This window comes from Ursus maritimus, unplaced genomic scaffold (genome assembly GCF_017311325.1).
Source record: "Ursus maritimus isolate PB19 unplaced genomic scaffold, ASM1731132v1 scaffold_31, whole genome shotgun sequence".
Lineage (NCBI taxonomy): Eukaryota > Metazoa > Chordata > Mammalia > Carnivora > Ursidae > Ursus > Ursus maritimus.
In genome coordinates this window covers 9,965,803-9,991,868 of record NW_024425675.1, presented here as the reverse complement: position 1 = coordinate 9,991,868, position 26,066 = coordinate 9,965,803, and the positions used below count along the sequence as shown (strand labels likewise).

Genomic DNA, 26,066 nt, shown 5'->3' with positions numbered 1-26,066 from the left:
GGGGCGGGGGGGGGGGGAGGGATCAGTTACGGTGCCTTTGGCTATGACACAGAAACCCATTTGGCTTAGTAAATAGGGAAATTTATTATCTCACATGACAAAAGGTCCAGAGATAGGGCAGGAGCCAGAATTCATTGATTCAGCGGCTCAATTCTACTATCGAGGTCCGTCTTCTTCCTGCCTCTCAGCTCTGGCTCTCGCAGGGTGGTTCTCACTCGGGATGGAGCGCGTCAGGAGGGAGGAGCAACGTGGCTGCAGCACGTTCACGCGTGGCAATAAGACAGAAAGAAAGAGACCACCTCTCTTCACCTCCTTCTTAAGACGGAAACAATTTTCCCAGAGACCTTTGAAGGTTCCCCTCACGGCTCAAAATGCTGCATTTGGGCACACGCCCATTTGTAAAGCAACTAATAAGGGCCAGGGGACTGCCACGGAGGCTTAGTGTAATCATCTGGGGTACGGTCTATTTTCAAGCATCAACCACACATTCTGCTACAGTGATGTGATGCGTGCAAGCTCAGGGGCTTGAAAAGAGTCATCCTTTCTTCTGGGAATCTCTCACTGACCAAACTTACCAAAAAAAAAAAATCTCTGCACTTTCTTACCTCAGTGGGATACCATTTTTTCTCCACTTTCAATGCCTAGAAAGTGAGGCTGACAGAAAATGACCAAATTGTTATCATAACTACTCATTTTGCAGCCCAAACTCACGCATTTCAAGCCACACTTACCAAAATCTACGAGTTTGACTCCACCCTCAGTGGTCAACAGAATGTTATTTCCTTTTACGTCGCGGTGGATGGTTTTGTTGTTATGCAAATGATGAAGTCCCTAAGGGGTGGGAAATATACATCCGCCACTTTTAAAGAAACCATCAAACAAACATAACATTTTTCAGAAGGATGCGTTTGTGCAAAATCGATCAGAAATACCGGTGAAAATTAACATTCAAACATTCTTAAAATGTTTCACATTGAATTAGTCAAATCAAAGTACCTCATTTCCACTTTGGACTTTATAAAAATTAATAAACTAGAGCATCCCCTTCCCTTTTATCAAAAACTTCACTGAAAATGTTGATCTCAGTGAATAAAACATTCCGTATACTTATTTTAAATAATGGCAAATAAAAACCTATTAGTAAATTACACATTATCTGCCTTCATCACAATCACTCTCAGAAATACACGTGGGACATCAGAACTCAGGGTTCTGCTGACACACAAGGAGGTAGGTTTCTAATAAAACAAGGAATTAGTAACACTAAACATTTCCGATTTTGCATATACTCTTGCACCAATCAATACAAATGTAGTGATATTTTTCTAAAATTAGGATCCACATTTTTTATCGAACTAGGACTGCCTCATAATTAATGCATGAACAGTTTAAATTGCCTTACCAATAGTGCTTCACGTAAAATATAGGCAATTATGGGTTCACTCATTCTTTTGCCCTTCTTCAGAAATCCCTTCACAAGATCAGCCACGGATCCTCCATTGCACAGCTATAAAGGAATATTCCAAGATATTAAAATGGATATGACATGTTAAGTACTAGCTCTAAAAGGTTTTCTAAAAACATTTTTTTGAAATTGTTCCAATTTTTTGTTTCAAATGATTACTCCCATCATCTTTATGGCTTCATAAATGAATGAACATGTAAATTGTACTAATGCACAATTGATTACTAGAACACGGTTTTCATAGGGGTTACTTTTTAGAAGAGAATCTGGAGAAGCCTTGGGCTTGATTTTTAAATTCAAAGATAATAATTATGATTCCACAAATTAGTCCCAAATTTTAGGATCTAGGGCTTAAAAAAAAAGTATTCTTGATTTCTGAGTGTTTAATTAATAGTGCAATAAGATTCCATGACCTCAGTACAAGGCTATATACTATTTTATATTTGCATTCATTTAAAAACAAGCCCCCTTTCTCGGAAAATTTCAGAATACATTGAAATAAGGACTACAAATAACATTCCAGAAAACCGTTTTAAATACCATGCTTCTCTGGCTCTTGAACTTCCTCCCTCCCCAATCCCACGAAAGTAGGGGAACCTAAGTGAAAAAACAAAAGGGAAGACCATGGTAGGGGATTTTTCACATGCAAGTTCTCCAAAGTTAGGTAACATTAAATGCCACAGAAAACTTTCAAAGGAGCGGCAGATCTGCAGAACAGAAAAGCGCCAGTATTAACAGCGGAATATGAGAGGGTCGATAATTAGGTAAATGGTCCCAGTGAAGCTTGGACCCCATGAGTACTTGATCTATTAATCCCTGACCCTTCAGCCTCTACCTCTGCCCTGACTCTCCTCTGGGGCTCTGGTCCATGGTCTCCTTGGCCCTTACCCTGACCTTTCAGCCTCCTCTCCCACCTCCTTTGTTACCCACCAGTGTCTAGGAGCTAAAAGCCATAATTTTCCTGACTCTACTAACCTAAATAGAGGCAGAGAAAGTGAGTGAGAGGACGTAAGCTCCTGGCATCCTAGTTTGAAATACCGAACACATTTTCTCCCAAACTTTTTCCTAACATGGTGTTTCGACTGTATTGGATGCCCGACACTTCTGATATGTTATGGATTAGGTAATCATAGCTCAGAGACGTGTTGAGCGCATACTTTGTGCCACAAACATTTCTCATCCATTCACATGAGTTATCTCTATACCTCGCCCTTCCCTTAGTAGGTATTATCATGTACACATTAAAGGTTGGGGAAGTGAGACAAAATCATAAGGTAACTGGTGAAAGATCATGCAGTAGTGACAGAGCTAAGATTGGAACTTGGACGGTCTGATTCTAGAATGGAATCTTCACACTTAACCGATTTGCCTCTGATATCTTTCTACATTCAAAGAAAACTTCTTTCAGCTTATTAAGTAGATGCAGCCCCAGCATCCCCAAACCTGCATTTTCTTCTGCATCAAGAAGGGGAACACCATTTTGCTGGAAAAACAGAAGACTCTTGCTGCCCCCACTGTGGCCTACCATGATTGGTTCAAAAAATTACTCAAAATTGAAAAGAAATTAAAATTTCTTTAAATTGCATGGCACTTATTTCAAAGAGCCAAGTTTTAGGGGGGTGCCTGGGTGGCTTAGTCGGTTAAGTGCCCACTCTTGATTTTGGCTCAGGTCATTATCTTGGAGTTGTGAGATCAAGCCCCGCATCAGGCTCTGTGCTAGGCATGGAACCTGCTTAGGATTCTCTCTCTTCTCATCCTTCTGCCTCTCCCCTGCTCTCATTTTCTCTCTCTCTCTCTCTCAAACAAATAAACAAAAAAACAACAACAAAAACAAAAAAACAAGTTTTAGGGCCAGTTTTAAAATATCTAAAAATCACTGTGGGGAGACCAAATGTCCTTTCCAATTTCTCCAAAGTGTGGCTTCTTTTTGGCTGCATCTTCTGGGGCTGACTGTTACATTAATGTAAGAGAAAATAGCTGGAATGTTACATGGGGAGGATAAAGGAACCCTAGAGAAAGTGCAGGAAATAAAAAATGAAATACAGGAAGAACTAATGCAACCTTGTAATTCACACTAAGCAGTTCAAATTTCACTTTTTGTAGTCAATTTTTATTTTAAACAGTTGTTTTTACCATCTAGTAAAGTTTAGAATACTTTAGGATTTTTTTTGTAATGAATTCTTCACTTTGTTTTTTAAAGTAAGGTTTATTGAGATATCATTTACATAAGATAAAATTAACCCAATTTAGCTGAAATTCTGAGTTTTGACAAGTGCATTCATTGTATAACCACTACCACAATCAAGATACAGAACACATCCAGGACATAAAAATCTTCCTTGCGTTTCTTTGTAGTCAAACCCCTCCCTAGGCCCTGGAAGCCAGTAATCTGTTTTCTGTCCCCATGGTATCACCTTTGCAAGACTGTCATAGAAACTGAGTCATAGGTTGTAGCCCACTGAATCTGGCTTCTTTGACTTTACCTAATGAATCTGAAATTCATCTCTGTTGTTGATATTTCTTTTCTAATGTTTTAATGTTGTTTGCTCCTTTTTTTTTTTTTAGAGAGAGAGAGAACGAGCGTGAGAGAGCATATGCAGGGAGAGGGGCAGAGGGAGAGGGAGAGAGAATCTCAAGCAGACTCCACACTAAGTGCAGAGCCTGATGTGGGCTCAATCTCACGACCCTTAGAGCATGACCTGAGTCAAAATCAAGAGTACGATGTTCAACCAACTGAGCCACCCAGGCACCCCACTGTTCATTCCTTTTTTAATGCTGAGTATTCCATTGAATAGATAAGCCACTGTTTGTTTATTCTTTCAGTAACTGAAAGACATTTGAGGTATTTCCAATTTGGAGCAATTATGAGCAAAACCATTGTAAACATTGCATACAGGTCCTTACATGGATATACTTTTCATTTCTCTTAGGTAAATGCCTTAGGGGATTGTTGAGTCCTATGAGTGGTATGTTTAATCTTCTAAGCATCATCCAAACTGTCTCAAAGTAGCTATCCCAATCTGCATTCCACTAGTGGTGTAAGAGAATTCCAGTCGCCCTCTATCCTTGCCAGCAGATATTATGAAGTTTTTTTAAGCCATTCTGCATAGCAGTGTTATTTCATTATAATTTTAATTTGGATTTTCCTAATGACTAATGATGTTAACCATCTTTTCATGTGCTCATTTTCTGTTCATACGCTTTCTCTGGCAAAGTATTCAATTTTTTTGTTCAATATTTATTGGTTATTTGTTTTCTCATTATTGCATTTTGAGAGTTCTTTATATATTTAGGGTACAAGTCCTTTATCAGGTGTTCTGCAAGTATTTTCTCCCAGTCTGTGGCTTCTCCTTTTAGGAGACTGTTGAAGAACAGAAATTCTAAGTTTATCAGAATACTATGGAATCTACTTTTTGTTTTGTATAAGGGAAATCCTTGCCTAATCCAAGGTCACAAAATTTCTCTCCCATATTTTCTATAGGAAATTTTATAGTTTAGGTTTTACATAGGTAGGTCTATGACCCATTTTTATTTAATGTTGATACATGGTGTGAGGTATGGATTATATGAGGATGACCAATTATTACAGTACATTATTCTGTTAGTCAAAAGTATCCAAGAAATGTATGACTCTGAATTGAGTTTAAAATCTAGTTGCCAACAACAAGAATAGGGGAATCTTAAATGCATATTGTTCAGTTAAAGAAGCCAATCTGGAAAGACCACATACCATATGATTCCAACCATATGACATTCTGGAAAAGGAAACATTCTGGAGACAGTAAAAAGATCAAAGATTAATAGGGGTTGAGGGAAGAGGAGCAGAGATGAGAGAGAGGGAACACAGAGGATTTTTAGGGCAGTGTAGCAACTCTGTATGGTTCTGTAATGGTGGATATAGTTATTATGTATTTGTCAAAATCTGTAAAATGTACAACACCAAGAGTGAACCCCAGTGTAAACTACTGGGTGATAATGATGTGTCAGTGTCGGTTCATTGATTATAAGAAATGTACCAATGCTGGTGGGGAATGTTGATATTGGGGGTGGCTGTGCATGTGTGGGAACAGGGGTTATACAGAAGATCTCTGTACCTTCTTCTCAATTTTTCTGTGAATCTAAAACTGCTCTTAAAAAAATAAAGTCTCTTTAAAAAACCATAAAACACACAACACAAAGAATGAAACTTAATGTAAATTATGGACCTCTGTAAATAATAATGGATCATTATTGACTATCAACTGTAACAAGTGAACCATGCTAACCACAAGATGTCAACATTAGGGAACACTGGGGGCAGGGGGTTTATGGCAACTCTCTGTACCTTCCACCCAGTTTTCCCACAAAACTAAAACTGTTCAAACAAAAATGTGAAGTCCTAAAATAATAATGAAGGAACATAGAAAATGTATCTAGTTATGATAAGCCCCTTACAACAGTGTCTTCTCAGAAACTAAATTAATCTACTCACTATTGAAATTTATATCTAATACATTTGAACATAAATGGGGTACGAACACAGAAAATATTCTTGATATATATGTTTTCCTTATAATAGTATATTTGGTTAAGAAGGGATTTTTAGAAGAATCATTATTTATTCCTTTATATTCAACAAATATTTATTGAACTGTTACTATGTGCAAAGCACTGAGACACTGAAGTAGGTTAGAGATGCCCAGGGCAGCTTTGGCCCCTAATAAGCTTGAAATACTGTCAGACCAGCAGTTTTCAAACAGGGACGATTTTGCTCCAAGGGGGACACTTGGCAATGTTTGGACATATTTTTTATTGTTACGGACTAGGCTTGAAGCTGCTACTAGCATTTAGAGGTCAGGGGTGCCGCTAAATATCTGATATTACACTGAACAATCCACAATCATTTGGGCCAAAACATCAACAGCCCAAGACTGAAAAACTCTGCATTAAAGAGATAGAAAAACAATTACCTAGATTATATGTTAGGTCTTGAATTATAATTATATGGGAAAAATAATAATGAGCAAGTACTGCAGAATGCCACAGACGGATTGATAACATCAAGTTGGAAGGGAAAAAAGGCAAAGATTTAAAGACAAGATAGAATCTGCTCTTGTAGATGTTGACAACAGTTTTCTCCAGTTGTTCTGCTGTATTTACTTTGGTTATAGTGTCTCCTGCAGTTAAGAAGTGTACTTTGGGGGGGATTCAAATTTATCAACTTTTTTCTTAATGTTCACTGTTTTCTCTTATTTGGTCATACTCAGAAGAAAGGCTTTTCCCTAAACTAAGATTGTTACAATATTTTTCTGTTTTCTTTTTATGATTTTATCACTTTTAACACATTTTGATCTTTAATTCACTTATAGTGTTCTATTTTTTTAATTTATTTTATTTTTTAAAGATTTATTTATCAATTTATTTGAGAGAGACAGAGCGAGTGAGCAGGGGAGGGCCAGAGGAAGAGGAAGAAAAGGAATCTTAAGCAGGCTCCACACCCAACATGGGGCTTGATCTCATGACTCTGAGCCAAAATCAAGAGTCAGACGCTCAACTAACTAAGCCATCTAGGTGGCCCTCACTTACAGTGTTTTAAATGTGTACTATTTAGTTTGTTCCTAATAGACAGTCTGCTACCATATGAGATGTCACGATTGCTATATGCTGGATTCCGGTGAATGCCTAGGTCTTTCTCTTGATTATCTATAGAATTCCCCTTATCTCTCTGTTCTTGTCAAGTATCAACTTGTTTTAAAGCCTGTAGCTTAAGAGTTGGTTTACCAAATAAAAGAAGTCATCTCTTATTATCTTTCCAAAAATTTCTAGGGTCTTCTCACACATTTACTCTTCTAGATGAAATTCAGACTCAGCTTCTCAAAGATAGAGCTATAAATAATGTGAATAACACAATAAATAAATAGGTTCAATAATGTAATTATTTCATAAGATATTTGAAAAAGAGTAACCACTTATTGGTTGAAACTTTTAACAATATGAAGCTAGAATGACCAAAAGTTAAAAAAAAAAAAAATGACCAATGACCAATTAATGACTCAAAGTTAAGGAAAGAAACCAAAAACCAAAACACAAAAACAAAGAAAACTTCCAAAGTGAGGACGATTTAAAAAGCCCACTAAAATCCTCAAACTATGGATCAAAAAGAAAAATAAAACTCCAGTTTCTTAATATTTAGGAAATATTAGAAGAATATTTTCTACTTAATATAAAAACTTCATTTATAAATGTGATGTTAGCAAAAATGTGTTCATCAAAAAAAAAAAAACTCTACAGAGCTCAACAGGAAGTGTTCATACAGTAACAAGCAGCCCACTCTATACTTGAAAAGGGATATAAATTTCCATCCAATGAATAAATGAATGAGCAAATAAATGAATTTATGAAAGTTGGCAAGTAATTGGAGGAAGAGCTATGTAAGAAAAAATCTGATTCATGGAGAGATTTGCAGATTAAGCAGCCCATGGGTTGGCTGGCATGCTAGTGTGTTACAAGACTTTCTTTCTTTCTTACCTGGGCATCCAGCCTTCAATAATGGTTCATGAAGAATGCTAAAGTCACTTTAAGTAGAGAAGCAACCAGGCTGAATAAGGTAATTAGAACAGATTGTGTTGAAAATAAAGTTTGACTTAGTTTTTAAAGAAAATGGGACAGACTGCCAAAGGCAAATATAGCCTGTTATTAGAATCAGACTCAAAACAAATACACAAGATACAATTTCCTTTTATACAGATAGCCTTTACAAAAAGGAGAGTTTTGAAGAATCAAGAAAGTACATACAGCCTTAGCTCTTAATGCTGGAATGCAACCCTCCAATCTGAAACTCTACTCTTGGGGTGAGAGTTGTAACTATGATGTAAGGAAGAATATTTATGAGACTCACAAGATAGTAATTAAGTCATTTCCCTTCTATGACTTTACTTAAGTTCATTGGATTTTTTAAAACAAATATGTATATAAGAATCAAAGCAGGAAAAAACTTAAAAGTTTAAAAAAGAAAGAATGTCATTCACTCTAACAACTGGGATCACTGTGCTCTAATTCTGCAGGGTTACTGAGCTGGACTGTAGTGCCAGACACAGAATCTCACAACTGACTACACTAAAATGCAGTTTTTTCACGATGCTACAATGTGAGTTGCTCTCTTTAAAAAGAAAGAACAAATAAAAGTCACACTAGAATATGAGATGAAAGACATGAACATCAGTGTTCTAAAGACGTTTACAGAAAGTCAGTGGTGACAGCAAAAGAAATGATTTAAACGGACTACAGGTATGAAATATCAATAAGCCACGAAAAAATTTGTGGTTGAAATCTTGCTAAAGGTGCTCAACGTAAGACCACACCATGACCTTCCTAAAGCCTCATTTAGAATTAGTGAAATTTCAAATATGCTCTTGGATGAAATTTACTTTTTTCAACTAGCATAAAATGCCTTTCCTGACTAATCGGGTATTTTATAGGTCTAGGTAAACAATATGGAAAAAAAGTTAGTCAAGCATTTCGAGACAACAAAGTAGTAAACAAGAGGCCATGATAACAGTCTACACACATCAAATATACTAACTACCATTACCACTAGCAATAATGGTGTCTTATCAAAGGCTAGACATCCAAGTCTATCTGAAAATACAAATACAGAAATCTAAAGCAAATAAATAACGTCTCACCATCAAGTTTAAATTTTGTTGTTTGAATTTCATCTGATAATTCCCTAAAAAGCTATTAGATAATTTGAACATTTCAGTTAAGACATTGATTTCCTACATACAGTCTATAATTAGTTTATATTTTATTTTACATTGGCTAAATAATTTTTTTACAAATATTTCTATTTCTAACAAACACTTACTTTTTCAAGAAAAAAAAGGCCCTTTAAGAAAAACAAATAGAAACTCTGAAATATTATTTGAGTTTAATATATGGAACGACTAGAATAAATTAAATAGAACAAATAAATTATGAAAATCAGATATTCACATTTTACTTCCAGATAATGCATATCTGAAATAGTGGAAGACTTATTTCCTTTTATCCTCATATTATTCTGTTTGCTATATATTGTGATTGTTAATAATATACGTGCAACTTGTTTTCAGAAGTGTTATTTAAACTAAATATCCAAATACTTGCGGCTTTTAAAATGTCTGATTTCTGACACTTACGTTTCATTAAAAATCCATGCCCAACATGACCATTTGCATATCATCGTTGATTTTCCAGGGTTTCATTAAATAATTAGTGCCTGGTTAGAGAGTGCACTCGAACTAAAAATATTTGGTGCCTATTACATGTGCGCCCCTATGACAGCTATTGATGATCTACCTCGAGTTGAGTCTTGAAGTCTTTTTGATGAGGGACAGGACTCTTCCTTACCTCTGCCCGGCATGGGCCTCCCATCAGCACCCTTCCTCAGGAGCATCTAGTCTGTTTTCAATTTCATCTGGGGCTCACCTTCCCAACATCCTAATCACTACCCTCACAGGGAAAGAGGGACTAAAGTACAAAGACCAAAATAACTCCTGTTTAGAAACCAGGAAAAAAAGAAACAACAAAGCAACATAAAATTGCACAGGGATGGAGAGCAACAATGAAATCAGAGACAGAACTTCCCCAAAATACAGAGACTTGGCTGTGTGCTATTTTTAGCAAGAGGTCTCATTCTCTATCTAGAGTAGTGTTAAGGTGGGAAACAAAGAGAAAGGGGAAAATGCCTTTTTCTTTTGTGCACCTACTTTGTAAAGAATATGTACCTAAGATTTTTTATCTTCTAGTATTTATAGCTCCAAAAGTTAGAAAGAGTCTGTGTAAATCTAGATGTTTGCCCTCTGAAGTCATAAAATTCCCATTTTATATATAAGCTTGAGACATATACATTTTATCCACTTATTTGTTGATTCATTTTATTTTTTTGATTACTTACACTGAAGAAAAAAAATTGCCTCCAAATATTTTAGTTTTTGAAGAGGTTAATGACAGAGAAAATCACAAATGATGAAATATTCTTACATCGAAAATCCTCCCCCTCATTGAATGTATGCTGGTTGCTTTGCTTGACTATGGCTGTGTCTGTTCTTAGGGGAAATTACTGGGTGAGGCTTCCTGTGGACCTTGACCAGGAGGAAATGAAGATGTGAACAATCCCCTCCTCTCGGACCCTGCCCAATGCCTCCTACACACGTTCCATACAGAGAATAGCCAAGTTTGTTTCTCTAGCTGCTGTCTGAAGCAGGAACAGTGGTTTAGTTTCTAGGACAGAAAAAGTCTTCTGAATGATCTGAAGAAATTAGGTTGAAATGAAAGCCCAATGGGGGAAGAGGGCAAATATAACAAACATGGAAATTATGAAGCAGATTGTAGGTGCCAAATGTCAATCGGCCACAAATTAATTGGTTGAACTATTCCTAAAGATGCTCGAAATGAAATAGCACCATGAATTCTCAAAACCCTCATTTAGAATTAGTCAAATTTCAAATATGTTCTTGAATGAAATATGCTTTTGGTCAACTAGCATAAAAAGCCTTTCTTTCACGTAAAGAAAAGTAAAAACAATGAATTTTAAACAGAAGTGTATTTGTTTTTAAATGATCGTGAAGGATTAAAATATATAAAATGAAATGCGGATGTTTCTGAATTAGGCAATAGATCATTAAAAATGAAATTGACCTTAGGGTTCCCTTTAAAAAGAGTTGCATCCAGATGAATGAATTATGTCATATTTAGCCTATGCAATGCTTAAATTGCCAACATAAACTAAAATGGGGATTTGTAATGGGGGACTGAAAAACCCTAAGGATAGTTTTGCAACACAATGCTATTAGAAGCCGCTAGTGTTCTTTAATCGAACAAAACTGAAGTATAATTTTCTTAAATCAGAGTTATGCTAATAACAAAGCAGCACTAAAAATGAATTCTCTAATCAGGCTATAGTCAAACATTTTAAAAAACAATCTAAATCAAAAGGGATGAGATTCTATAAACAGACCATTAACTAACTTCCAAAGACAGCCTTTGTAAGTTTTCTAAATGTATTCTGCCTACACTGTTTGGAGAGCATATATTTTTACTTAAATTTCTGAAAGAAGACTACTAATTTCTATAATTGACATTTCTGACTTTTATTTTTCAATTCCTTTTTTCATTATGGATCTGTTTCTGGATTCTTTATTCATTGCATTCATCTATTTGGCTTTTCCTGCAACAATATCCACCATATTAATAACTATAGCTTTTTAACAAGAATTATATTTTGTCAGGGAAGTCTTTGTGACTTCAATTGTTTTTCATTTATCCTGGAAATGCTTTAAGGTCATACAGTCTTAAGACCATATTCTGTGGGAGGCCACAAAAGCAGAAACTTGTATTTTCTAAAACTCATTCTAGTTTTTATTTGGCTCATCAACATTCATGTTTGAATCCTTTTGTAGAAACCAGTCTTAGTGAATGCCTACAGATGAAAGTTGGATCATATGGTAAGTTTATGTGTAATGGTAGGAGACACTGTTGTACTGTTTGCAAAGTAGCTGCACCATTTCACGCTGCTGGGGCACCACACAAGAGCTCAATGTGCACCCACAATCTCACCAATATTTGGTTTTATTAGTCTGTAATTTCAGTCACTTTAGTGGTGCATACTATAGTGTGATTGTGGTTTTAATTTAAATTTTACCAAAGACATTGAACATATTTTATATATATGCTTTTGCGAAGACTCCAAGCTATTTGCTTATTTTTTAAAAAATTTGGGTAGATGCACTTTGTTAGGTGAAGTTTCCATCTATTCCTAGAGTGCTGAGAGTATTTTATCACAAAGGGGTAATCAATCTTGGCATGTATTTTTCATGATTTTTTTTCTTTGATTCTCTTAATGCAGTGAATTGTGATGCAGAGAATTTCAATTTTTTAAAATGTTTTAGTAAACTTGCATGCCAGGAACAAATCTCATTCAGTCATGATATATTAACATCTTTATATATGTTACTGAATTTGTTAATATTTTGTGAAGGATGTTTACATATATGTTTATGTGGAATGTTAGAATATAGTTTTCTTTTCTTGTAATGCCTTCACCTTCTTTTGTCAGTATAATGCTGGCCTCATAGATGAGTCAACAAGACTGTTTCTTTCTTAAAGATTTCACAGGATTGTTTTTTTCCCCAGGATGGAGGTGTGAAGAACTCTGTGGACCTACTCCCCCATGAAACAACTGTAATTGGTAAAAATTATAAAAATAAACAACCATTTATTATCTTCAGAAATTGTTGTAAGGACATATAGCAAATGAAGAAACATTTGAGAACATAACTAAATCTTGGTGAGAACACCAAGATTCTGTGGCATTTGAGCCACCCTGTTGCCCTCACCCCCAACCAGGGCAAAGTGACAAAAGCTCTACTCTGGGTGAGTGTTACCAAGAAGATAGGCTTCCCCTCCCACCAGCTCCCACTCAAGGTCTACAGTCTCTTTTTTGGGTGGGGCAAACCACCAACATTTCTTACCCCCTATCCAATTCTGTGCTGCAAAGCTGGCTGAGAAGACCAGAGTCCACCTCTCTGGTCCACAGTGCTGCTTATAAAACAGGATGATGTGGGCCACTGTCCAAGACATGCTGCCAGCTCCACAAGAGTGGCTCAGATATTTCGCCCAGGGAGAGAGGCAGGCCACAAAAAGAGAGAGCTCCAAGGCTGCATCTGACATTTGAGAGAGAGTGGGGAAGATTGAGCCTAAGGATATTCTTGAAAACAGTGGAGGCTTTGGTAATTACAAGGAGGCAGGTAACTCCATGAGAACAAGAATGTAACCACAGACCAGCTGGCTTCTCAGGGAGACTCAAGGAAAGAAAGAGCTAAGGATAACTCTCTTGGAGTCAGAAAAATCTCAAAGGACTAGCCTCAAAAAGCACCCATGCATAGAGGCCTGAATTAATTAGATAAGACCAGGAGCAATTTTTGCCCTAGGACATTGTTGAAAACAATAGAGGAATCAGCTGGCAATTAGTGGAACCTAACAACTGAGTGTTCACCACAGAGATAGAAAGCTTAGTAGAAAGACCAGGGAAGGAAGGGAGGAAAGCACCGTTAAAACCACTGCCTTCTGAGGGTGACTACACATGCTCAAGGCTATGCCCTCTGAGGGGCAACATCAGAGGCTTCATACCATGGGGGATAAGCCAAGTTACTAAACAAACAAGCAAACAAACAAAAAAAGCTCCCCCTTATCAATATCTAGAATTCCTATAATACATTAAATATATGACATAGAATGTCCAGTATTCAACAACAACAATGAAAACGAATTATGATATGCAAAGAAACAGAAAAGTGTCACTCATACACCCGAAGAAGATCAGGCAACAGAAACGTCCCATGAGAGAGTCCAGATGATGAACTTAGCAGACAAGGACTTCAAAGCAGGAATTATAAATATGTTCAGAGAATTAAAGGAAATCATGTTTAAGAAGTGAGGAATGGTATGATGGTAATGTCTCATCAATAAAAAATATCAATAAGGGGGTAGAATTCATAAAAAAAGAACCAAATGAAAATCCTAGAGTAGAAACTTATATTACAGTAACATATATGAAAAATTTAACAGAGGGGCTCACCAGTAGATTTGAACTGGCAGAAGAAAGCACCTACAAACTTGAAGATAGGTTGATAGAGATTATGAAATATGAGAGAAGAAAGAAGATAAATCTACAGTTTCAGGGAAATGTATGCATACTGATATAAATGTATGGGCATACCAGGAGAAAGGAGAGAATAAGGAGTAGGAAAAAAAATCTTGGAAGAAAAAATAGCTGAAACTTCCCAAACTTGATAAAAAAAAATACTAATCTATACATCCAAGAAGCTCAATGAACTCAAGTAGAATAAACACAAACAGATTCATAGTCCTATAAAATTAAAATGTTGAAAGCCTAAGATAAAAAGAAAATCTTGAAAATAGCAGGAGAAAATGAATTGTTATGGGAAAAAGAACCTAATAAGATTAACTGTTGACTTCTCATTAGGAACTACTGAGGCCCGAAGGAAGAAGGATAATATACTCAAGGTGCTCAATAAAAAAACTGTCCACCAAGAGTCTTCTATCCAGCAAGACTATCTTCAAAAGTAAAGAGGAAATTAATATATCGCTAGGTAAACAAAACTGAGACAATTTGTTGCTAGCAGATCCAACTTAAAAGAAATACTAAAGAAAGTTCTTTAGGATTAAAGCAAATAATCACAGACAGTTATTTGAAACCACATGAGAAAATAAAGAGCATTAGTAAAGGTAATTATTTTATTATAAAAGACAGTATACATGCATAGTTCTTTTTTTCTTAACTGATTAAAAAAGCAATTCTATAAAACAATACATACATAATTGTATTGTTGTGTCTATAGTATGTAGAAATGCAGTGTACTTGACAATGACAGCACATAAGAGGTGGGTTGGAAGAAGTACTGACAAGATGACACCAGATGGTAACTAGAATTCACAGAAAGAAATGAAGAGAACTGGAAATGTTAAATAAGAAAGTTAATATAGAAAATTCTATGATTATATACTTGCTGTCCTTTCCTCTCTCAACTTTGTCAAAATACAAAGAATTATATACAGTAGTTATAAAAATTATTGTACCATTTATTTATGTGAAATGTATAACAACAATAGTGCAAAAGGGAGGAAGATGGAATAGAATTATACAAGAATAACAATTTCTATGTCTCTCTGGAATTAAGTTGGTATAAATATTTGATAGAATTTACCAGTGAAGACACTGGGCCTAATATTCTCTTTATGGGAAGTGTTTTAATTTTGAACTAAGTTTCTTTTATTAATATAAAGCTATTTATGTTTTCTACTTTTTCTCCAGTCAGTTTTATAGTTTCTATCTTTCAAGGTCAACATCAGATAATAAGTTGCCAAATTTATTACTATAAAGTTGTTCATGGGGCACCTGGGTGGCTCAGTTGGTTAAGCGTCTGGCTTTTGGTTTCAGCTCAGGTCGTGATCTCATGGTCATGACATGGAGCCCTATGTCAGGCTCTGTGCTCAGTGTGGAGTCTGTTTCAGATTCTCTCTCTCTCTCCTTCCTTCTCTCCCCCTTCAGTGCTTGCACACACTCTCTCTCTCAAATGAATAAAAAATCTTTAAAAATATAAAGTTGTTCATTATATTTCATTACTATCATGCTATAGATTTAATAGTGATTTCCCTATTTGATCCCTAATGGCAATTTGTATGTTATCATTTTTTCTGGATCTATCTAGAGAGATTTATCATGTTTATTAATGCCTTTCAAAGAGCCAACTTTTGCTTTCATTTTCTCCATTGTTTTTGTTCATTTTCTATTTAATTGATTCCTACTATTATGTTCATTATTTATTTTCTTCAACTTACATTGGATTTAATTTGCTTTGATTTTATTAGCATCTTAAGGCAAAAATCTTATATAATTGGTATTGAACCTTTCTTCTTTTCTAAAATAAGCATTGAAAGGAAGTAAAATGTCCATCGAGGCACTGCCTAACTGCATCTCCGAATTTTGATAGGTCATGTTTCCATTACATGTCAAACTATTTTCTCATTTTCCTTAAAATTTCCTCTCCAAGCTAAGAGTTACTTTTGAAGTACATGATCTAATTTCCAAATATTTGGGAGTTATTTTGATATCCTTATTTTTAATTTAATTCTCTTATGGTCAGGTAATATACCTGTCATGATTTCACTATTTTTAAATTTGTTGAGATTTGTTTCAATAGTCCAGAATATTCAAAGTGTTCTATGTTCATACTGATTTTCTCCTTATTCTTTAAATCACTGGGGAAAGAATGTTGAATTTTCCATTTAACATTGTGAATATACCAGGCTCCCTGCTCAGTGCGGAGTCTGCTTCTTCCTCTCCCTCTCCCCGTGTGCTCTCGCTCTCTCTCAAATAAATTAATTAATTAATCTTAACGTTCTGAATATGTCTATTTCTTTTTTCAATTCTACTAGTTTCTGCTTCATGTATTTTAAAGTTTTGTTATTAAGTACATATTAAAGCTTAAGTACATTTCACCTTCTTTTTGTTTTTAACTTATCTATCAGCCCTCTCTATCTCTGTATCTCTATATACTTAAAGTGTGTTTGTATTTGGTCTTGCTTTTCATCCAGTTTGACCATTTCTGCATTTGAAATGTAGAGTTTAGACTTATTTCATCTAATGTAATTATAAGTAAGGTTAGGCTTAATTCTACCATCTTGCTATTTATTTCCTATTTTTTTTGTTTTTTTAAATCTTCTTTTCCTATTTTCCTACTTCCTCTGTTTGAATACTTGTAGTATTCCATTTTATCCTCTATTGGCTTATTAGCCACACTTATTCTTTTTTTTTTTTTTTTAGTGGTTGCTTTAGTGTTTCTAATATGCATCTTTAACTTACCACAATCTACCTTAAAATAATATTACATCACTTCACACAAAATGTAAAACTCTTAAAACTGTGTATTTCCATTTTTGCTCTCCTGTCTCTCTGCTTTTTTTGTCATACATTTTAGTTTTACATGCTAAAACCCCCAAAACACATAGCTATAACTGTGGCTTTAAGTAATGATTTCTCTTTTAATAATATTAAAATATTTTTTAAAAAATATAAAATTTCTTAGTTATCCTTATATTTACCACTAATAGTATTTTTCTTTTCTTTTTGTAGGTCTGAGTTTCCACCTTTTTTAAAAGATTTTATTTATTTGAGATAGAGCGTGTGCGTGCACAATTGGGGGTGGGGTGGGGGAGAGGGAGAGGGAGAAGAAGGCTCCCCGCTGAGCAGGGAGCCGGAAGCAGGGCTTGATCCCAGCACCCGGGGATCATGACCTGAGCCCACGGCAGACACTTAACCAACTGAGCCATGCAGGTACCCCTCTGAGTTTCCATCTGAAATCATTTTCCTTCACCTGAAAGTTTTTCTTTGACATTTTCCATAGAACATGTCTCTAGTGGTAAATTCTTTTCCTTTGATGAAAATGCCTGTCGTTATTTTGCCTTATTTATGAATAACATTTTCACTGTACTCAGAAATGTTGAGGGGCACCTGGGTGGCACAGCGGTTAAGCGTCTGCCTTCGGCTCAGGGTGTGATCCCGGCATTATGGGATCGAGCCCCACATCAGGCTCCTCCGCTATGAGCCTGCTTCTTCCTCTCCCACTCCCCCTGCTTGTGTTCCCTCTCTCGCTGGCTGTCTCTATCTCTGTCGAATAAATAAATAAAATCTTAAAAAAAAAAAAAAGAAAGAAAGAAATGTTGAGAGCACATTTTTTCCCCACTGCTTTAAAGATATCATTCCATTGCATTGGTTGTCAGCAGCCATTCTTATCTTTGACTGCTAAATGTAATGTGTCTTTTTTCCTCTTGGTGCTTTTATATATTTTTTTTCATTTTGAGTGTTTGACATCTTGATTATGGTATATCTTCATGTGGTTGTCTTTGTTTATCCTACAAGGGAGATTTTGGCTTCTTAAATCTAAGCTTTTCAGTGTTCACAAAATTCGGAAAGATTTCAGCCATTACCTCCCCCAACCCTCACCCCTGTTTTCAGACTGCAATTACACATAGGTTAGAATATTAGGTAATGTCCCATAGGTCTCAGGGGCTTTTTATCTCCCCCTTTCTTTTTTTCTATCTGCTCAATCTGGACAGCTTTTATTTTCCTATCTTCAAGTTCACTGATCTTCACTTCTGCATCTCTCAACCCTACACAAACTCTGGTAGCTATTCAGATTACAACTTTTCAGCAGTTTTTCCCCTGGTTCTTTGCCCAACTACCTGAAATCTTGCTCCATTATATGTCCAGCTTGGTTTTCAGTCAAATACCCCTATGCAGATTTCTGAAGCTTTCTTTCTGCTTAGCATCTCTTCTCTGCAAATCTCAGCCACATCTGCTTTTCCAGTCTTTTCAGTTCAGCGAGATTGCAGTGCCCTCCATGGGAATGTCCTCCTTGTGCCTGTGGTCTGGAAATTGCCTCCAGGGGTAAAGCTGAGGTGATTGTAGAGCTCCCCTTATTTATTTCCTTTACCAATGTCACAGTCCTAAGCTCTTTTCCAATGTTTGAAAAGTGTTTTGTATATAAAAATGTATTTTATTCAGTTTTCTAGTTATTTGTAGTATAAAAACATGATGACAGAAATTACTATCATGGCCAGAAGCAGAAATCCAGGATTATTTTTATGTACACTGAAATTTGAGAACCTCCAACAGTGTTTTCCAAACTTTCTTTGATAAGAATCACTTTAGTACTTGTTATAAAAAACAGTTTCCAAGACCTCATTCTCAGAGGTTTTGCTTTGAGTTGAAGGTGATTCTTATCATCAGAGTATTGGAGGAAATGTTAAAAAATAAAAGTACCCAAACTATCCTTTTTTTCTCAGGTGGCAGATTAAAATGTTACCCACTCAAAGAGTCTTTCTTTGACTTCTCTCTCCATAAGAGGTCTTCTCTTTCATTATTAACATATCATTTATGTTCTTCATAGCACTAACAAAAATGTATAATTATTTAATTAGTTTATTTAGCTCTATGTTGTCTTTCTCCCACATTAGACTATAAGCACCATGATGATAGTTTTTCTGGTTCTCCATTGAATACCCCAAACTTACCAAAAGAGAAAGGGGCGGTAATAGGTATAGACCATCCTAACTTGGGCCTGGCCCAAAGTAACATAGTATCTATGGAATTAACAAATGACTGGATGAAAAAACTTAAGTTCTGTACACTTACACACACATGTACACACATACAAAGTGACAGAAGGCCATCTTTTCACATGGTATGGAAAGTACCTCTTCCAAGTGTGGATGTCTGATTCATTTCAATAAAATAATGTGTCAAATTCTGCATTTCAATAAAATACTGATTGAACATTAATGAGAATGGCACTATCACTAATAGATGTTTTCCTAATGGGTAGTTTCTAACATGAATTTTCACGTCACTTTTCTAATGTGTAAGCTAGAAGAAGTATTTTTCAAGGTATTATTGACACATGATATAATTGACTCATTTAAGTATGCAGTTTGATGGTGTTTGGTAATTTGTATACAATCATGTAACCACTAAATCAAGATATAAAACAATTCCCTCACTCTAAAATGTTTCAAAATTCTTGGAAAATGCCATAAAACATTGGTAATGTTAGAAACAAGAAATCTATGATAAAAAATATCAAAAGAAAAGAACTTAGCAGAAGTATTTTAATGTGGCTGGTAAAAATATACCGATTTACCAAATGGCAAAATATCTCTGGTGACCTCATATTTTTCCGGAAATAATACTATAAATTTCAATCCTACTCAGAGAGCAGATGCTTTTGCAATCACTGAAGTACTGTTAAGGAAGAAAGATACAAGCGTGATATTTATATTTATATATATTCTGCATTAGAAGAGTATGAAGAAGTACATTTAGACTGCTTTTTCCATCTTGCCCTTTAAATAAAAAAATATAATGGAACGACTCTAGGTAATTTGCTGTCTGTTCTGTTGCAAGTACACCAAATAACAGCCTTTTACAGGAGAGCCGGAAGGGTTGTTCCAGCCCTAAGAACATGAAAGGAACCATCCTGTCAGCCGGCTACTCCACTGCAATTGTGCACAGCTAGAGGAAGGAAGGAACAACGCTGTGCTCTTAGGGCAACTCAGCCTGGCTTCCCACTCCTGCCCTGCTTCTCCTGACCCCTCCCACACATACAAGCCTGCGTGGCTTCGTGGCCCTGTCTGCGTACATGTTATCTTCAGCACAGTAACATTAAAGGATTCACTGAGCAAATAAAAACCACTTGTTCATGGTGACTCATGTTCTTTCTATCATCCTATGCTTCCTTTCCTCATCACAGGTTTTATCTTACTTACTAGATGTAAGTATAAAAAGAGAATAACCAATAATGCATGAGAATCAAAGTAGTATTTATTACCTATGAAAACCACTTCATTTACCTGAAATGTGCCTTTATGACTATTTACTGAATTTTTGTGGAAAATACTACCTGTAATTTCTAGTCTTTGATCTCTTGACCGGGATATAATTTTAAACAGAAAAACTGCTATAATTGGAAAGCAATGAGAGAAAGCAATGTCACTATTAAGAATGAACAAATCAGGACCAATATGGATAAGTCACAGAATGCAATCTGTAGCACCACCCTGAAAGGAGAAATTGTAGCTAAATTTGGATTATGAGGGAAGGGCTCTCTTAATAGAAAGATGTCCGAACTCTGAATTTCGACTCCATTATGGCGGAGGGCACACCAAGGGACAGAAGCCTAGATTCCTTACACCCTTAAAATGTGGCTGCTCATACAAGAAGGGGAAAATGATCGTTAAATCTCAGTTTTTCCCTTCGTGTTCATCAGTAGCAAATGCTTAATACCAGACTGATTAAACTCAATTTTGACTCTTCTCATTTTTAGTCTCCTGGGTCAGTGCTAAACATATGCAGAAATCTGACCAACCCACACCTCCCAGCCCCCCTCCATCCTTGCTATTGACCCTCAAAAACAGACACTAGCAATTAAAGGAAGCACAAAGGCAAAAGAGGTATCTACATTTTACTAAGCAGGCCAGTCAAGTAATACGGTAACAAGAAGTAGAAATGAATATATGTATGACATAAAATGGGGCATAAGTAAAAAAATATATATATTTGGTTCTCCCTTTATGCCTACATCATTAGAAAAGCCTAAAATACTAAGTGACAATAAAAATCCCTATAGACATTCTATCGGTTCCCACAGCAGAAAACTTTCTACCCCATCTGTTATTAGACAGTTTCATCACAAATATGCAACTGGAATTTCAGACAGCTAGCAACTAGTGATCTTTTCCTAAATCTGGGCAACAATTAGTGTCTGAAAGTGAACATACAGAATTGAGAAGGAAATAATTCCCGAATGGGGCTCTGTGTATTATTCATGCTCAAAAACTTAAAATAAAATGAAAGGGAAATATAAAAGAAAAATACAGGAGAGAGAAAAATTTTATCAAACTGAAAGAAATGATTCAAGAAACACAATGAAATAATGGAGAAAAGAGGCCCATAAGATCGGAGTAAATCTTATTTTTCTTAGGGTTTGAATCCTGGGTTGAAGTATAAATAAAATGATTTTTCATGGTGAAATGTCACTGAGCAGGAGTTTGTCCAAGCTGGGGCACCCTCCCCACATGCCAGGCTGACAATGACGGGTGTCACTGATTGCTCAACCCCCACAAGACACACACACCTTCTCTAAGCAGATTCACACCAGAAGCCCAGAGCTGTTAGCATGACTCTGGGGAATATCACAGCCTCTCTCTGGCTGCTCTTTGGCTATCCTCATGCAAAATAATTTATTTGGGCTTTCTTACAATAAGAGGTATAATTAGCAGTCATTTTGTAGAATGAAAGTATTGATGCCACAAGCCAATTTTCTGAAAGTGCCTCTACAGCAGCACCTGTACCATTCATGTTTATAAATCAGGTAACTGTACATTGAGCCACTGCATTGTGTATGTAATTAGCCTAATTTACATATGTAAATCAATTGTCTTATATACAGTTTGCCAACTTCTTGCTTTCCTTTATTTTTCCCCCACATTGTAGGTACAGATAGATCAGATTTCCGAAATACCATTTTAATAAACTACCAGTTTTTTGGGGTTTTTTTTCCTCAAGCCATTTAGGGATATTTCCAATTCCTCCATCTGATAATAAAACACAAGGACAAAGTTCAAAGAAGCTGTTAAGTCCCTACTGATTCATTATATCAGGAAGCTGCTTTACTTGCACTGGATGTCACAAATGCTCTTAATCAATCTTTTCTGCTCTCACAAAAGAACATTTCACTATGCTCAGGTGTCTCCAACTCTCACGTAATTCCAAGTGACAATACTGAGAAATGACAATATAATTAGAATACAGATTTGATAGGCATAAAAGACAATGACTGATCTCATTCAATTTTTTTTAAACTCTGGGCAAAGATCTTTACCTTATAACCTTGCCCATTTAGCTCTACCTGAATCTCCACTCAAATGCTAATCTACCAATGATTCCAGATGGAAAAGAAAATTAAAGATGCATTATTGAAAATGTTTCAAAGGATATAAAGATACAGAATTTTATTCAAGACTACATTAAGGATCAGCACAGCATTAGATCTCAAATATACATACACAAACATGAAGTAAACCTTGAAAATTCTCCATTTATTTAAGGCGAAATGTTTTAAGTTCATAATGTATATTCTGTTACTTAGGTAAAGTTTAGATGACTAAAAGTTTTGCTTTGCTTTAACATGTGATTTAACTAAAATATAAAGCAATCTTAACAGAGAAAAACAAAGTAATTCTCAAATCATAATATGCTGCCTATTTTTAAAGAACACAAATGGTTATTTAAAAAACTTTTAAACTTCTATAAAATAATGTAATACACAGTTTAGATTTTGAAAGGGTTCTTGAAAATACTATTTCACAATTCTGTAAGGCTCTATGGTTCAATTAAATGTGGCCAATTAAACATATAAATGTATTTCCTTCCACTCAGGAATCTCCACTAAAACGCTAGAAAGGGAATCAAATACTATAAACCACAAGAAAAAAGAGAACAGAGAAAGGGAGAGCAGCAGACAAGAGATTTCAACAAAAGTTTTCAATATGGAAAGGTGATGACTGATCTGGTAATGCAGAGGAAGCCACAAAATAAAGCGCTATGTGAGAACTATTCTGTGGTTACCCCAGCACATCAACCCAGGAGCTAGGAGGGGAGGGACAGAAAACAAGGGACACTTTGGAAGTCTCTAATCAAAAGACTTGATACCCTCTTATCCCACATACAAAATATCAACATCCATGAGCCTATCTAAGCACTACACACACACACACACACACACACACACAGGCAAGAGACTGGAGGTTTTATTCCCTAGGGAAACTGAAGGGACTCGAGATTTGGTGACATCAGTGCAGTGGATAATGAGAAGAAGGCACATACTACCACATGATGTGTAAAACACGGGAGTGAGCTTAGAAAGGGGGAGTCAAGGGATTCAGGAACAGTGGGGTCCATGTAAGTGAGCAGCACAGATCTCAGAGAGGTCAGTCTGATGCATGGCAGACCTCCACTGTGGAGCAGGAAGACGAAGGGTTCCAAAAGCACGATTAGCAGCCTTGCCAAAATTCAGAATGCAGATTAGAAAATGAAGGAGTAGAGAAACTCAGCCTTACATTTCCTGGTACGCGTCAAAAGCACAGATCTGCTCGGGGGAAGCCGGCGCAGCTAAACGGGATCGACACTACTACTGCTTCGTATCGTAAGCCTTTTGGTTCCACTTGCTTTTTGTTAACCAGGGGCATGTATTTATTTTGCAAAAGGTGAAAATGATTAAGTCTCTCTGAGATTATATTGAGTGAAAAATAGGATAACTTCATAAATAATACTGCCAATCATTTTAAACATACAAAAAAAAAGGTGAAGGAAGTATGTTAAATGTTGCGGGTGGTTCTTTTTATAGTTTCAGGTATTTTCCACAATGATCAGCCATTTAAAATCATTTAAAAATCATTTAAAAACCATAAGAGAAAAATATAAAGTACTTAAACAATACAATTTATATGTGTCACTGCAGAAAAACCAACAGAACATTCTGAAAGAAATACAATAATCAAATGCTAATAAAATCATAATGAACACAATAAATGTGATTACAGTGAACCAATGAAGGTTTTACTAGTCCTGAGTCTAATAAAAGCAACTGTTAAAAACACTTGTGAATTTCATCAGAATTAATGATTACCTCACTTGAATAATATTCAATGAAAATTAGAAAAACTACCTTCTTCTAGGACTGGCAGTTACCTTAACAGGGCACCTTCCCAGATGTATGCCTGCATCGGAAAGAACTGTCCAAACCTACTCTCAGGAGACTCTACAGTTTCCCTTTGGTGACTTGCTTGGTATTCAACACCATTTCTGATATGTTTTTTTCCCCATAAATGTAAATACCTGGTTCTGTGGTTTATGACATTAGTATTCAATGAGGACAGAAAAAAAAAATCACAGCTTACCATTTTTGTCTAATGAAGCCTCACTTACATTAATTTTCTCTCATACCCTAGCACCGGACACAAAGCCTCTGTCACGTGTTAGCTCACCAAAATACGGATGAATAAATCAATTTTATAATGAAATCTCTTTTACGCTTGTTCTTCTGCAAGGCAAAGAATCCCTGTCTTTTATGGTGGAGATGTTTCCTCTTAGTCATTAATAGCCTTCGTGGCTTTCCTTTAATTTCCTAATGTGTCTTAAAAGGACGAGGCCAGAACGGGGCACAATGTTCTGCTGAGGCTGTGACCAGTCAGGAACATACTAAAGGAAGGGTTTCCTGGTGTTGATGATACGTAAATATGCAGTCATTCCGAGACCACACTGAATTTCCACACGTAGAATAATGTTGAATCACTTACCTCAAGAACCAACCACAGCTTGTCTCCATTTATTTTATCCTTCTTAAAGTACATGCCATAGAATCTCACCACATTGGGGTGGTCGGAAAGCGTCTTTAAGATGTTATACTCTGCTTCAATCTCTTCATCGATATCCTAGTTTTGAAAAGTCATAGGAAGAAAACCATGAGAAAAATTTGAATTATGTCAAAGAGACATATTAGAGCTCACCAAGTAGAGCATTTAATTTTGTCAAAACAAGGTTATAATAATGGCTTTTATTGTGCTCAATTGTACGTATTGAAATTTCTCATGCCATTATGTAAGGGAAGAGATTGTGATTTTCCCGCTAATCAAATACATCTCTAATTATGCTCACTTCACTGAGTTAAAAAGGGACAAATGAAAGACTATTTTTGTATGCAGTTAGAAAGAAACATACATGAAGAAGGACTCCAGAAGATATTCCTTTCTTTGCAGTGTTAACTTTGTTTCAGTGGCAAAGCCATTGATTTGAAATAAAAACTTTTAGCTGGTTCATTTTGTTCCCTTGAAATACAGGATATATAGAAGCCTTCAAAAACTAGTCGTATAAGGAATAAATTCCTACTTTTCCAAAAAAGTAAAATAAAGTTAGACATAAGATGGCATCCAACCCATTTGCCAGAAGTAGAACAGGTTGCTACCCTTGCCAACAAAAATGCAAGATAACAACCACTGAGTCGTGTTTTTAGAAAACCACAATACATGAAACGGCTCAGAGTAATAATAAGAGAAAACCTTCGAATGCTGTTCTTACAGTAACATTTAGTGTCCACTTTGTTTTATAACAAAATCATGTAATCACAGAGCCGGATTTAGACCAGAGCTCTAATTTGAGAAAAAGAAGCTAAAGCTCAGATAGGCTGGTGATAGAGCTGGTTAGGGTAACACGCAGGACTGGCCGGCAAGTCCATTGCCTCCTCCCTTCCCATTCATTTTATCCCTTTCTCAGATAGAAACATACTATATCAAAATTCATAATAGTAAGGCTCTTTTAATAAAAAAAAGCCACTGGGTAAAATGCTTGGGATGCATTTAAATTTATTTTATTAAGATTATAATCTCTTGGTTATAAATCTTTTTTATTTGGCTTGTGACATGATGAATGAAGAGGAAATCAATA

General features: G+C 35.8%; 1 protein-coding gene across 1 annotated transcript in view; it reads right to left on the bottom strand.

Moving 5' to 3' along the window:
* Positions 1–26,066, bottom strand: part of MYO3A (myosin IIIA) — a 215,172-nt gene that overhangs the window by 186,959 nt on the left and 2,147 nt on the right. Inside the window, exons 2-4 of the mRNA XM_040645303.1 lie at positions 24,923–25,057; positions 1,403–1,507; positions 732–831 (exon numbers count right to left, since the gene is read on the bottom strand). Of these exons, the coding sequence (XP_040501237.1) occupies positions 732–831; positions 1,403–1,507; positions 24,923–25,057 (340 nt within the window). The remainder of the gene's footprint in view (positions 1–731; positions 832–1,402; positions 1,508–24,922; positions 25,058–26,066) is intronic.